This window comes from Lithobates pipiens, unplaced genomic scaffold (assembly GCF_037356315.1).
Source record: "Lithobates pipiens isolate NorthernLeopardFrog02 unplaced genomic scaffold, aLitPip1_a1.2 Scaffold_8, whole genome shotgun sequence".
In the NCBI taxonomy this organism is placed as follows: domain Eukaryota; kingdom Metazoa; phylum Chordata; class Amphibia; order Anura; family Ranidae; genus Lithobates; species Lithobates pipiens.
Window position 1 is genome coordinate 39,896,411 of NW_027507903.1, and position 15,255 is coordinate 39,911,665.

Consider the following 15,255-nt stretch of genomic DNA (forward strand, 5'->3'; position numbering starts at 1 on the left):
CCCCATGTTGATGAGGACAAGGGCCTCATCCCCACAACCCTGGCCGGTGGTTGTGGAGGTCTGCGGGCGGGGGGCTTATCAGAATCTGGAAGCCCCCTTTAACAAGGGGACCCCCAGATCCCGGCCCCCCCCCTGTTTGAAATGGTAAGGGGGTACAAAAGTACCCCTACCATTTCACAAAGAAAGTGTAAAAAATGTTTAAATAAAACAAACACACTTTTTAAAAATTCCTTTATTAAAAATAAAAAAAAGATTCCAGCGGCGGTGATCCACTCTTGCTATCCAGCGACGGACGGTCAGCTCTCCATCGATGTCTAATGTCATCCAGCGCAGCGCAGCATCCTTCTTCTGTCTCCTCCACGGAGACACTGGAGGCATTCCGGCGCTGACGTTTCTTATATACGGAGGGCGGGGCCACCCGTCACCTGACCCCGCCCCCCTCTGACGCAAGGGGAAACCCGGGGTTCCCCGTGACGTATGGGTGACCCCGCCCCCCTCTGATGTAACGGAAACCTGCCTGTGTTACATCAGAGGGGTGCGGGTCACCCCTACGTCACAGGGAACCCCGGGTTTCCCCTTGCGTCAGAGGGGGGCGGGGTCAGGTGACGGGTGGCCCCGCCCACCCTATATAAGAAACGTCAAGCCGCCGGAATGTCTGTAGTGTCTCCTCCACGGAGACAGAAGAAGGATGCTGCGCTGCGCTGGATGACATTAGACATCGATGGAGAGCTGATCGTCCGTCGCTGGATAGCAAGAGTGGATTACCGCCGCTGGAATCTTTTTTTTATTTTTAATAAAGGAATTTTTCAAAAGTGTGTTTGTTTTATTTAACCATTTTTTACACTTTCTTTGTGAAATGGTAGGGGTACTTTTGTACCCCCTTACCATTTCAAACAGGGGGGGGGCCGGGATCTGGGGGTCCCCTTGTTAAATGGGGCTTCCAGATTCTGATAAGCCCCCCGCCCGCAGACCTCCACAACCACCAGCCAGGGTTGTGGGGATGAGGCCCTTGTCCTCATCAACATGGGGACAAGGTGCTTTGAGGGGTCACGGACCCCCAAAGCATCCTCCCAATGTTGAGGGCATGTGGCCTGGTACGGTTCAGGAGGGAGGGGGGGCCGCTCTCTCGTCCCCCCCTCTTTTCCTGCGGCCTGCCAGGTTGCGTGCTCGGATAAAGGGTCTGGTATGGATTTTTAGGGGGAACCCCATGTCAAATTTTTTTTAAATTTGATGCGGGGTTCCCCTTAATATCCAGACCAGACCTGAAGGGTCTGGTTATGGATATTTAGGGGGAACCCCACGTCAAATTTTTTCTTAAATTTGAGGCAGGGTTCCCCTTAATATCCATACCAGACCTGAAGGGCCTGGAAATTGAATTTGGGGGACCCCCACGCTTTTTTATTTATTTATTTATTTATTTTTTTATCAATGACTTTCAATGAGTGTTCTCTGTATTACGGGAGCCGACAATTCATAATAGCTGCGAGTGATTTTAAAGGACTTTTTTTCCTGCATAAATGACACTTTGTGCAGGGACAATTCTAAGCACGGGAAACATGCGCCCCTTCACAGGCATACTATAGACAACCCCCCCCCTACGAAATTTAAAGGAATATTACACTTTTATTGTTTCACTTTAATCATTATTAAAATCACTGCTCCCGAAAAAACGGCCGTTTTTAAAACTTTTTTTTGCATTGATACATGTCCCCTGGGGCAGGACCCGGGTCCCCAAACACTTTTTAGGACAGTAACTTGCAGAATCTTTTCTCTCTGTCAAATCTTTTTATTCTGTCGAATATTTTCTCTATATAATCTTGGACTAATAGAGGTAAGGTTAAGCACATTCGACCACAGGTTCTATAGACAGATTGTTATCGTCAGAGTCATGTCGAATCTCCTATTCTATATCGAACTGTTGTAACAATGAAAACGAAAATAAAGCATTTATTTATGTCGGATCTTTCGTTTTTCGGATTTTGTGCTTTCGTTATCGTTTGTCAAAACGAAAACGAAAATAGCTGAAATTCGGACGAAAATGCATTCGGACGAAAACGAATGCACATGTCTAATAAATAGACCACCAAGTGTGCAGCACTTTATCCTTGTAGAACTGGTGCTCAGGCTTCAATTTGCTGTCTGTAAAATCTCTGGATAACCGGCAACTTAGTACCTGGCACCAGTCTAAAAACTCATTAACAAAACACAGGTCATTGTAACCAGAACAAAGGGGAGGGGAAAGGTCTGGCAATCTATTTCTGCATCCTGACAACCTTGCCGGTGGAGAAAACTATACAAAAGGTTGACATCGGCTCCATGGCAACAGACAGCGATTATTATTTAGTAATCAGAAGAGGTTTTGATGGACCTTCATGGGAAAGCAGAATATTCAGTCTAGCCATGATAATTGTGCAAGTTTACTTATTAAAGGGTAAGTTCTCCTGTAAACACATTACTTAAAAATGCATAGTGCATAGGCACAGTGTCCCCAATATATGAAAATGCCGTGCTCCATTCCCTAAACAAACACCATTGTCCTCCCCAATTCATCCTGCAGGTGGGCGGACGCACCCAGCGCCAGATGCCTGGTCCCGGAAAACCCACAACAGAGCCCCCGACCTCCTTCCTCAACCGCTCATGTGCAGTCCACACAATTTCGCAGCTCAGCGTTACTGCGAGTTCGGCTAGGGTCACATCTACACATGTGTGGCTGATGCCTTTTTGAGGCCCTTTATTCTGGCATGTTTTTTCTTCATCTTTTTTTCATTTTTGATGAGTTTTCGATGCATTTTGTGTTTTTTGGTTGTGTTAAAGAGACACTAAAGGTTTGTGTTTTTTCACCTCAAAGGGGTTGTAAAGGTAAATCTCACACTACCGGCGCCCCCAGTCCCCCCGTTTTACTTAACCGGACCCCTCGAATATCCCGCGCTCACCCCTGCCGTCCTCTTTGCTGCTCAGCCTGGCCGCTGATTGGCTAGAGTGGATGGATTGAAAGCAGCGCAGCCATTGGCTCGCACTACTGTCAATCACATCCAATGACGCGGAGCGCCGGGGGGTGGGGCCGCGTCATACAGCGAGCAGCTATAGCCACAGGCTGTATCACGGGAGCGCGCCCGCAGGTGCTTCTCACCTTCCGAGGGAGCTCACATGAACGTGAGAAGTACTTGTGGGAAGAAGCAGAGACAGCCACCAAGGGACCCCAGAAGAGCAGGTTCGGGGCCACTCTGTGCAAAACGAGCTGCACAGTGGAGGTAAGTATAACATGTTTGTTATTTTTTATTTTTTTTAATGTTTTACTTTACAATCCCTTTAATGCATCCTATGCATTAAGGTGAAAAAACACTTGTCCGTGGCCGCCCCAGCCCCTCCCGTTTTACTTAGCTGAACCCTTAAGCTTGCCCCTCAGAGAGGTGCTCTCTCTCTCTGCCCGGGGTTCTCGATTCTTGATTGGATAGATTGATAGCAGCGCAGCCATTGGCTCCTGCTGCTGTCAATCGAATCAAATGACGTGGCCGCCAGGGGGGGCGGGTCATTCGGTATCTATGAAAGCCAAATCCTGGACTCGGGAGCGCAACTGCAAGGGGGATATCTGATGCGGGGAGGAGCCAAGAGAGCAACCAAGGGACCCCAGAAGATGAGGATCATTCCCACTTTGTGCAAAATGAGCTGCACAGTGGAGATAAGTATGACATGTTTGCTATTTAAAAAAAAAACAACCCGAACCTTTAGTGTCACTTTAACGGCGCTAGGAAGTCTGTTGTCATGCAGGAAAATGCACCAAAAATGCATGCGCATGCATTTTTTATGCGTTTATGGTGCAATTTTATTGAGTTCTGGTTCACAGTGTGGGATTCGCAGTGACTCCTGTGCATTTTCTACACCGCAAGGTTTGGTTCTTTTTTGTTTAAAATAACAAACATTAGCTGTGTTTTGGTGTTTTTTAGGCACTTTTTTACATTATAGGGAGCGTTTTTACTGAAAAAAAAGCCAAATAACGCAAAAGCTAAAAAAACGCCCATAAACGCTATTCAAAAATGCGTTTTTAACGCTGCTTTTTCTTGGCAGCAGCACTGGTGTTTTTTAAACGTCCTGTGTTCATAAGGCCTTAACTGCAGATAAAGTTAAAGAATAGGGCCACCTTAAAAAAAAAATTATTAAGTCTTAAAAATTTTTAAAAATTTTTATAAATGGACATTTACCTGTCCAGGGTGCCTGCGATGTCAGCAGCAGATGACGAGCGATCGCTCGTCTCTCGACTGCCCCCGCCACCATCCTCGGTCAGGGAATCAGGAAGTGAAGCTTTGCGGCTTCACTGACCGGTTCCCTACTCGCGTCTTCACTGGTCCCCGTTGTGTTCTGAGAACTGTGTGTTTCCCAGAACACAACGGGAGGGTATGGACAAACATCTGTAGATAGCTACTTCTGGAAGTGGGTGCAGGTACCTGGATTATACAGGTATCTGCACCCCCCTCCCCAGTGAAAGGTGCCAATTGTGGCACTAGAGGGGGGAGGAATCCGATGAGCGGAAGTTCCACTTCGCTTTAAGGTAAGCAATGATAGGGAGGTCTTGGGGAGAAGGAGAGGGTGGGACACGAAAATGGGGAAGGTGATTAAAAAAAAAGGAGGGGTGTAAGGAGGAGAGGGATTAAAAATAGAGCAGGAGAGAGAAAAATGAAAGGGGATTAGCAGAGAAAAAGAAAAGGAGAATCAATGGGGAGGCGGAGGGGTGGGTAAGAAGAAAGGACCAGGTGTGGTAGAAATTCAAGAGTTCAGATTGATAAGAGCAGGGGCGGACTGACAACTCATGGGGCCCCTGGGCAATAGGAGATTATGGGGCCCCCGGGCAATAGGAGAAGATTATGGGGCCCCCGGGCAATAGGAGATTATGGGGCCCCCAGGCAATAGAAAAAAAACACAGATTTTTACATACTGTCCCTGGTTTTATTGAGGCTGGCAACCCTGATGTGGCCCCTTAGTGGCATGGAGCCCTCGGGCAGTGCCCGAGTGCCCGAATGGTCAGTCCGCCCCTGGATAAGAGGGTTTGATCAAATGAGGAGGGCAATGTGTGAACTGGAGGTCATATCCAACATTTCAAACCCATCTGGTTTCATTTAAAGTGCAATTGAATTACAAAAGGAAATCAAACAGTAGAGGGCACCGATGGTGGAAAGTGACCTCAGCCAAGGTGGGGAGTAGGGAAGGAATTCAAACTTTAGCCCTGGTTCCTCACCTCTTAATTCCAGTTCTACGATGCTGCTTTCATCTTCCAGCCCATCAATGATCTCACACTTGTACTTCCCATGATCCTCCAGGCGCAGATCAGTAATGACGAGAGAAACCTCACGTGGGGCGCTCTGGAGCATGTGGACCCGACCTTTGTACTCTCCGAAGCTCCGATGTCTCAGTCCAATGGCCACCAGCACGTCCTTCTCCTTTGTGTTGTCTTTGTGGAGCTTGGACCACTTCACACGAAATGTTCTTGGAGGCGATAATTTGGGTTCATAGTGGAACGAGCAAGGAAGAGTAATGTTACCTCCGCGATAACCAAAGAGCGCATCTTCTGGTGTAGTAACCACAAGCTTCACACCATTGAAGCGAGCCACTGAAACGGAAATAAATATGTTCATAACTCACAGCAATAATAACATATTTTTATTCATGAAAGCATCTCAGTAGAGTGTTATACGTACAAATAGGGGCAGCACAGGAACTTCCCATGACCTTTTGAGTTAAGGAGTGGGTGATTATTTGCTAGGGCCACCCCGCTGACTAGTAACCAATCACCTGCCTTTCACTTGAAAAGTCCCGCCCTTTGTCTGGACCTGTCATGCTTCGCATCTTGTGTGATTACGATAGCAGAGGGGAGGGGGAGTGCTGCAGTGTAATACCACTGGAGGGCTCTGTGATGGGGGCTTTGTGATGGGGGGATCTGTTATGGGGGGGGTCTGTGATGGGGGATCTATGATAGGGGACATCGGTTATGGTGGGCTTTGTGATGGGAGGATCTGTTATGGGGGAGATCTGTGATGGGGGCTGTGTGATAGGGGGGATCTGTTATAGTGGGTTTTGTGATGGGGGATCTGTTATGGGGGGGATCTGTGATGGGGGATCTGGTATGGGGGCTTTGTGATGGGGGAGATCTGTTATGGGGGGATCTGTGATGGGGGGTCTATGATAGGGGACATCAGTTATGGTGGGCTTTGTGATGGGAGGATCTGTTATGGGGGGGATCTGTGATGGGGGATCTATGATAGGGGACATTGGTTATGGTGGGCTTTGTGATGGGAGGATCTGTTATGGGGGAGATCTGTGATGGGTCTTTGTGATGGGGGGATCTGTTATGGGGGGATCTGTGATGGGGGATCTATGATAGGGGACATCGGTTATGGTGTGCTTTGTGATGGGAGGATCTGTTATGGGGGAGATCTGTGATGGGGGCTTTGTGATAGGGGGGATCTGTTATAGTGGGCTTTGTGATGGGGTATCTGTTATGGGGGATCTGTTATCGGGGCTTTGTGATGGGGAGATCTGTTATGGGGCAATTTGTGATGGAGGGCTCTGTAATGGAGAGGGGTTTATGATGGGGGGGGCTCTATGATGTAGAGAAGTCTGTGATGGAGAGGAGATCTGTGATAGAGGGGTCTGTGATGAGGAGGGGGTTCTATGATGAGGGGATTCTGTGAAATACTAATAAGATTATGAAAGAGATTTGCCTCAGCAAATTACTTTACTGACTGTGGACCACATCCCTTATGCATAGAATAAAAGCAGGTTCCTCAAATTGGGACTTTAACCACTTCAGCCCCGGACCATTTTGCTGGTCAAAGACCAGACCACTTTTTGCGATTCGACACTGCGTCGCTTTAACTGACAATTGCGTGGTCGTGCGACGTGGCTCCCAAACAAAATTGACGTCCTTTTTTTCCCACAAATAGAGCTTTATTTTGGTGGTATTTGATCACCCCTGAAATTTTTATTTTTTGCGCTATAAACAAAAATAGAGCGACAATTTTGAAAAAAATTAAATATTTTTTACTTTTTGCAATAATAAATATCTCCAAAAATATATAAAAAAAACATTTTTTCCCTCAGTTTAGGCCTATACGTATTCTTCTACATATTTTTGGTAAAAAAAAATCGCAATTAAAGATTATTGATCGGTTTGCGCAAAAATTATAGTGTTTACAAAATAGGGGATAGTTTTCTAGCATTTTTATTAATATCAATGCGACATTATGGCGGACACATTGGACATTTTTAAAACATTTTTGGGACCATTGGCATTAATACAACAATCACTGCTATATAAATGCAGTGATTCCTGTGTAAATAACACTGGCAGTGAAGGGGTTAACCAGTGGATGGCAGTGAAGGGGTTAACCAGTGGGTGGCAGTGTAGGGGTTAAGTGTTCCTAGGGGTGTGTTACTAACTGTTGGGGGCTGGGCTTTAATTTAGTGAACACTGATCTCTGCTCCAATTACATGGAGCAGAGATCAGCATCACTAGTTGCTAGGCAGAACGGGGAGATGCTGTTCACAACGGCATTTCCTCGTTCAGCCGCGCCATGAGACGATCGCGGGTATGCCCGCGGCGATCGAGTCCGTGGGACCCGCGACCGGACTCACAGGGGTCCCGACCAGCACGCAATCGCGCCGTCGGCGGCGCGCTCACGATGGCAGGGCGGCAAATTTAAAGGGACGTACAGGTACGCCCATTTGCCTGCCCGTGCCATTCTGCCGACGTACATCGGCGTGTGCTGGTCGGGAACCGGTTAAACGGACCACAAACAGTATTTTGGAAAAGTATACATATTAATTAAACATTGATATTAATCAATGACATCAAAATGGAGATAAAAACAACAAACACATATACTGGGAGCAGAAATGGAAACAACTGAACGTAAAGCCCCAACACTGTCAGACAGAGCGTCCGACGCGTTTCGAAATGCAGATCTTCTTCAGGGGTGGATGGCTTATGAATTCCAAATCTGTAGCTTCCATCCCAGGTGATAGTGCTTCACCCATACAGAGAGAGATCATAACTCGGAAAGGAGAGATATGTCTGTCAGAGTCGTGCACAGGCATCAGACCAGGAAGATGGCGACAGCCACTGATCCACATAGGACAAGATAGTCCCACTGCAGGGAGGCAATGGCCAAAAGTTTTGACTGTGGTATATAGTCACAGTGATTCTGAAGGAGATATGCAATATTTGTCCTCCAAAGCATGGATCAGGTCAATATCAGATGTAATCTGTGTCTCAGATATAGGCATCCGAACCTTCACAGGCCATGGGTGTGATGGGCTATTACAGGGATCTGCCTGATGGCTGCGATAGCCCTATTGATCTTATATCTAGAGTGGAATAATGTGTCTGTTTGCATCTACCAGGTGGAACAGAGAACTACTAATAAGTTTATGTTGATTAAAATTGTTCTTCATTTTAAATATTGTATTGTTTTTCCTGTTTTTTTGCACTGCAAATAAGATGTGTGCATAGGAATTTGTTCATGTTTTTTTCAAACTATAATCTGGCCCCCCAACAGTCTGAGTAACTGTGAACTGGCCTCCTGTGTAAAAAAGTTTAAGGACCCCTGTGTTATAGCATCAGCATAACAAGACATTTTGGATGATTTCATGCTCCCAAGTTTGGGGATGGCCCCTTCCTGTTCCAACATGACTACACACCAGTGCAGAAAGCAAGGTCCATGAAGACATTGATGAGTGAGTTTGGGGTGGAGGAACGTGACTGGCCTGCAGAGAGTCCTGACCTCAGCCCAATTGAACACCTTTGGGTTGAATTAGAGTGGAGACTGTGAGCCAGGCCTTCTCGTCCATATGCTTGACCTCACAAATGCGCCACTGGAAGAATGGCCAAACATTCCAATAGACACCCTCCCAAACCTTGTGGACAGCCTTCCCAGAAGAGCTGAAGCTATTATAGCTGCAAAGGGTGGGCCAACTCAATATTGAACCCTATGGACTAAGGCTGGGTGTCATTAAAGTTCATGTGCGTGTAAAGGCAGGTGTCCCAATACTTTTGGTAATATAGTGTACGTTCCTATCTATTTACTGAAGCTAGCAACATAAGGACTGAAAATTGTTGATTCAGAGAGTGAAGTTCAGCTTTAAAGCATTTAAATCCTATCTCTAGGGAAAGCAGATAATCCCTTGTAGTGAGGTTGCTCCTGCACTTCTTAGGTTAAAGTGACACTAAAATCTGGTTTAAAAAAAATGTATTCAAGTTTATATTCCTAAAGAAAGGTCCCTTCTATTAATCTCAGCCTGAAATACTGACAGAGGACCTGATCGGATTGCCTGTGTGAAGGGGGCCTAAGGATAATAGAACAAATGTACATGAAGAGTGGAAGCTGTTAGACTTCATGTATACGGGATGTTTTTACAACCTCTCCTGAACGATTTAACTTGACAGATAGTAACCCATGTTTAAAACATCAGTTTTGGCCGCGTTTAGCCACGTTTGCGTTTAGAAGCATTTTTTTTTTTTTAAATGGCCAAAAATGAAAAACGCCTATAAACAAAATGCGGTTAAACATGAGTTACCGCGTTTAGAAGCGTTTGGCGCTTGAAATGCCTCTAAACTCAACGTCTGAACTAATTTTTTGCTTTCCAAAAAAGGCTTCTAAACTCAACTGCCTAAAAATGACATTAAATGAACCTGTGTACATGTACATATAAGATAACATTGGATGAGTTCAGGGGGCAGCTGAAAAAAGGATCCAACTGCCTCTGAATGTCCGTTTACCAGCAGCAGTGTGCATAAGGCCTTACAGCTGCAAAGGGTGAGGGTGGGCCAACTTAATATTGAACCCCCTGTACCAGGGGCGGACTGACCATTGGGCCACTCGGGGCACTGCCCGAAGGCCTGGGCCACTAGGGGGCCCCATCAGGGTTGGCAGCCTCAGTAAAAACAGGGACAGTATGTAAAAATCTGTGTTTTTTTTTATATCTGTCTCTGAAATGTCCCTTCCGACATCCCTTTAGTCTAAAAATCCCGAGATTATAGCTGCCTCACCTCTCCAGTACCTTCTCAGCCAAAAGAAACACGTCTGTGTATACTGTGTGATTGTATACTATGTGTGTGTGTTTGTGTATACTGTGTGATTGTATACTATGTGTGTGTGTTTGTGTATACTGTGTGATTGTATACTGTGTGTGTGTGTGTGTGCAGGGCCGGTGCTACCACTAGGCAAACTAGGCAGCCGCCTAGGGCGCACTTCTGCCTGGGGGCGCCGGGCCATTGGTGTTCCTACTCTCTTCTCTCTGCAGCCACCTTCGCACATAGTGTCAGAGGTGCAGCCTGACTCCCGAATGAATGGAAGCAAGTAAACATTCATTGAAGGGCGTTGGTGAAGCTGCATTGATGGGCGCTTCATTAAAAAAGGTGGGGTATGCATGAGCAGGGGAAAGGGGGTGGAGTCAGGGGTGGAGCCGGGGGGGGCGGCAAAATGAGGTTTCGCCTAGGGTGTCAAAAATCCTTGCACCAGCCCTGTGTGTGTGTGTATACTGTGTGGCCCCATGATCTCTGATTGCCTGCGGGCCCCATAATCTCCTATTGCCCAGGGGCCCCATGAGTTGTCAGTCCGCCCCTGCCTTGTACTGAGATTAGGATGCCATTAAAGTTCATGTGCACGTAAATGCAGGTGTCCCAATACTTTTGGTAATATAGTGTGTGTGTGTGTATATATATATATATATATATATATATATATATATATATATATATATATATATATTGTAAGGGATCTTCCCGGGGTAGGGTGTGTTTGGACACAGTTCACAGCAGACTTGGAATTTATAAAGCAGATCTTGGCGTTTATTCGTGGTACAAACAGTCCAGCAAACAAAATATACAGCAACACCGTGCTTTCTAAGTACAACAAAAATAAAAGTCCTAGCCCAGCTGGGCGCTTACTAACAGGTTCTGCTCACCTATCTGACACTTACAAACACAGCGTCTTTCACCTGGATATCGCAGGGTGAGTTTTAGCTCCAGCAGTGGCTGTGCTTGCAGCTTCCTCAAACACACAGACTGTTCGTTTCCCTGGCTGAGAGCAATCACCTGCAGACCCTGCAGAGCCTTTAGCTTCCCAGGCTAATTAGGATCAAAGCTCACCTGATCCCAAACCCAGAACTGGATCGGGGGATGTGGAATGACAGGTCCCTCTACCAAACCTACCTGCCATTCCATATAAACCCAGGCCCGGCAAAATTAAATAACAACTCAGCAGCATATCGCTGCTGAGAAACTGATCCATCCTGGATTTACCATCTCACACTGTGTAGCAACCTAGGTGAGATGTACACCCCCTCGATCACTTCTCCAGTGACATGTCTACATATCCCCCCCCTCTTTTTCAGACCGGAGGGCTGAGCCTTTTGTCCCCACAGACAACTTACCCTTGACAATGCGTCAGCATTTGCCTGTAATTTCCCTGGCCTGTGTTCCACAGTGAAATTAAAGTTTTGTAGGGAGAGAAACCATCTAGTCACTCTTGCATTTCTCTCCTTGTTTAACTTCATCCATGTTAGGGGGGCATGGTCTGTCACCAACTTGAATTTCCTGCCTAGCAAGTAATACTTTAACGATTCTAGGGCCCACTTCACTGCCAAACATTCTCGCTCCACAATGGCATAATTTTTCTCGGCCGGGGTTAGTTTTCTACTCAAGTACGTCACTGGATGCTCCTCACCATTCACTACTTGTGAGAGTACTGCACCTAAGCCTGTGTTAGAGGCATCTGTCTGGACCAGAAATTCTCGCCTGAAATCGGGGGTAACTAAGACAGGTGGTTGGCACAAGGCAGACTTAAGGCTTTGGAAAGCCTTCTCGGCCTCTGGGGTCCACGTGACCATTGCTGTCTTTCCGCCCTTTGTCAAGTCAGTTAGTGGAGCAGCAACTGAGGCAAAGTTCGGCACAAATCTACGGTAATACCCCGTAATACCCAGGAAAGCTCTAACCTGTTTCTTTGTCAGGGGTCTAGGCCAATTCTGTATTGCCTCAATTTTATTTAGCTGTGGCTTAATCAACCCTCTCCCAATAATGTAGCCTAGATATTTGGCCTCTTCTAGGGCTAGAGCACACTTCTCGGCATTTATGGTCAACCCCGCATCACTTATGGCATCCAACACGGCCTGTACCTTACAGAGGTGACTTTCCCAATCAGGGCTAAAAATGACCACATCATCGAGGTAGGCGGCTGAGTAATCACGATGTGGTCGCAGAATCAAGTCCATCAACCTCTGGAAAGTTGCAGGCGCTCCATGTAACCCGAATGGCATCACTACATACTGGAATAGCCCATCAGGGGTGGAGAATGCAGTTTTCTCTTTAGCCTCACCAGAAAGTGGAATCTGCCAGTAGCCCTTTGTGAGATCGAGGGTGGTTATGTACCTGGCGTTACCCAACTTCTCAATCAACTCATCTACCCTGGGCATAGGATACGCATCGAACTTGGAGATCTCATTCAACTTTCTGAAATCGTTACAGAACCTCCAAGTTCCATTGGGCTTTGGGATTAGCACAATTGGGCTGGACCATTCACTCTGTGACACCTCAATTACCCCCAGAGCAAGCATACGTTTTACCTCGGCAGATACGGCTTCCCTACGTGCCTCGGGTATCCTATAGGGCTTAAGGTTTACTCTGCTTCTAGGCTCAGTTTCAATGTGATGATGGATGAGGTGTGTACGCCCTGGGAGGTCAGAGAACTTGTTTTTGTTTTTCTGTAAAAATTCCTGAGCCTCCTGTTTCTGTGACACTGATAGAGTATCACCTACCTTGACTGGAGGGATTGGTGGTGACAAATTATTAACAGTATTTGTCGCCACCAAGGATTCCCTGTCTTTCCAGGGCTTGATCAAGTTTATGTGATAAACTTGGAAAGGCTTCCTTCTACCTGGTTGGTGCACCTTGTAGTTCACCTCACTGACCTTTTCAACAATTTCATAGGGACCTTGCCACTTCGCCAAGAATTTACTCTCAACAGTGGGGACTAGTATAAGGACCCTATCGCCTGGGTTGAATGTCCTGATTCTTGCGGACCGGTTGTAAATTCTACTTTGGGCCTCTTGAGCCCTCTGGAGGTGTTCCCTTACCAGGGGCATTACAGTGGCTATACGGTCCTGCATTTGTGCTACATGCTCAATAACACTCTTGTATGGGGTGGACTCATTCTCCCATGTCTCTTTTGCAATGTCTAGTAGACCCCTAGGGTGATGACCATAGACCAACTCGAATGGTGAGAACCCTGTGGACGCTTGGGGCACCTCCCTAATAGCAAACATGAGGTAGGGTAATAAATGATCCCAGTCACGACCATCTTTTGCCACCACTTTCTTCAACATATGTTTCAAAGTTTTATTAAATCTCTCCACCAATCCGTCCGTCTGGGGGTGGTATACAGAGGTACGGATGTGTGAGATTTTAAATAGTCTGCATAATTCCTTCATTACTTTCGACATAAATGGCGTACCTTGGTCAGTTAGGATTTCTTTGGGGATCCCAGTCCTAGAGAACATATAAAACAACTCACGTGCAATTGTTTTAGATGCAGTGTTTCTTAAGGGTACAGCCTCAGGATAGCGGGTCGCATAATCCAGGACTACCAAAATATACTGGTGTCCTCTAGCTGACTTTACAATGGGACCCACTAAATCCATGGCAATACGCTCAAAAGGCACCTCTATAATAGGGAGCGAAACCAAAGGACTGCGAAAATGTGACACTGGGGCACTAACCTGACATGTGGGGCACGACTCACAGTATTTTTTAATGTCATCATATATGGCCGGCCAAAAAAACCTCTGGAGAACCCTCTCTCGCGTTTTGTCAGTCCCCAAGTGTCCCCCAAGAACATGGTTATGTGCCATGTCAAGCACCTGACGCCGGTACGGCTTAGGTACCAGAAGCTGTTCCACAATCTCATCCTTAACCTTATTGACTCTATAGAAAAGATCATTAGTCACCGAAAAATGTGGAAATCTTTTTTCAGCATCTGGTTCCTGAGGTACCCCATTCATAACAGCAACCTGCTCTCTCGCATTTTTGAGAGTGGGGTCCTGTAATTGTGCAGCCCCAAAATTATCGCTAGACACCTCTAAGTCTAGTATATTTTGCTCAGTGGGAGGAGCCTCCTCCTCCCCAGCCAGGACCTGCAAAGGAAAACAATCATTTTCATCCTGTACACTTTTATCATTCACAGTGGACAAGGCAACCACCTTAGAGGTATCCTCACTCCTTTTGGGGATTTTTCTTTTTTCCCAGAGAGCCCAGAATAAAGGAAAATCGCGCCCCAATATTACATTATGCATGAGGTTTTTAACCACACCCACTTCATATTGTACTGTGCCTTGTTCAGTCCCGACTTTAGCCAGCACTATAGGGTACATTTTTGTATCACCATGTATGCACACAACACTCATATGCTTTTTAGACTCTAAGTCCCCAGTCACCAGGCTAGCATGCACCAAGGTTACAAGGCTTCCTGAGTCCATTAACGCTTTAACAGGAAAGTCATTGATTGTGATGTTGCAGATTTGCGGTTCAGTCTCTAGTCCAGGAACTGCAGCACAAGATGGTTCCGCAAATAGCGACTGACGCCGGCTAGCGTCACATTCCATGGGTTCAGAGGTAAGAGGGCAATGGGCCGACACGTGTCCCGCCTCATGGCATCTCCAACACTGGATAGGGCCTGGTCTCTTTGGCAAGGAGTCCTTTTCAGAGCCCCTTAGCCACCCGGGACCATCACCAGTCTTTTGTCCCTGAGACACCACTTGAGCCCTTTTCCCTCCATCAGCACCCCTCCACACTCCCCCAATAGATGGAAGTCTCTTACCAGCTGACGGCACAGATCTGGCGCTCCGGGGAGGTGAAGATGCTGCAGGAACATCACGGAGGTAGTCCTCAGTCGCCTGGAACCTCTCCACAAGGTTGACAAGTTCGTTTGCATTCTTAGGATCACCTTGTCCCACCCAGCGTTGCAGGTCAGTAGGAAGCGCTCGGAGGTAGCGATCCATCACGACCTTCTCTAGGATTTGTGCAGGAGTAGAAGTGTCTGGCTCCAACCACTTTCTTGCCAAATGGATTAGGTCATACATCTGGGACCTCGCTGATTTGTCCAGACTGTAGCTCCAGTTGCGTACCCTCCGGGCACGGACTGCAGTAGTAACTCCTAGTCGGGCAAGTATCTCCTCTTTTAGCCGAGTATAGTCCTTAACCTCTTGCTCACT

At 46.8% G+C, this 15,255-nt stretch overlaps 1 protein-coding gene across 1 annotated transcript in view; it reads right to left on the reverse strand.

The window, feature by feature from the left end:
• Nucleotides 1-15,255, reverse strand: part of HAPLN3 (hyaluronan and proteoglycan link protein 3) — a 90,058-nt gene that overhangs the window by 22,284 nt on the left and 52,519 nt on the right. The window contains exon 3 of the mRNA XM_077472351.1: nucleotides 5,231-5,602. Coding sequence (XP_077328477.1) covers nucleotides 5,231-5,602 — 372 coding nt within the window. The remainder of the gene's footprint in view (nucleotides 1-5,230; nucleotides 5,603-15,255) is intronic.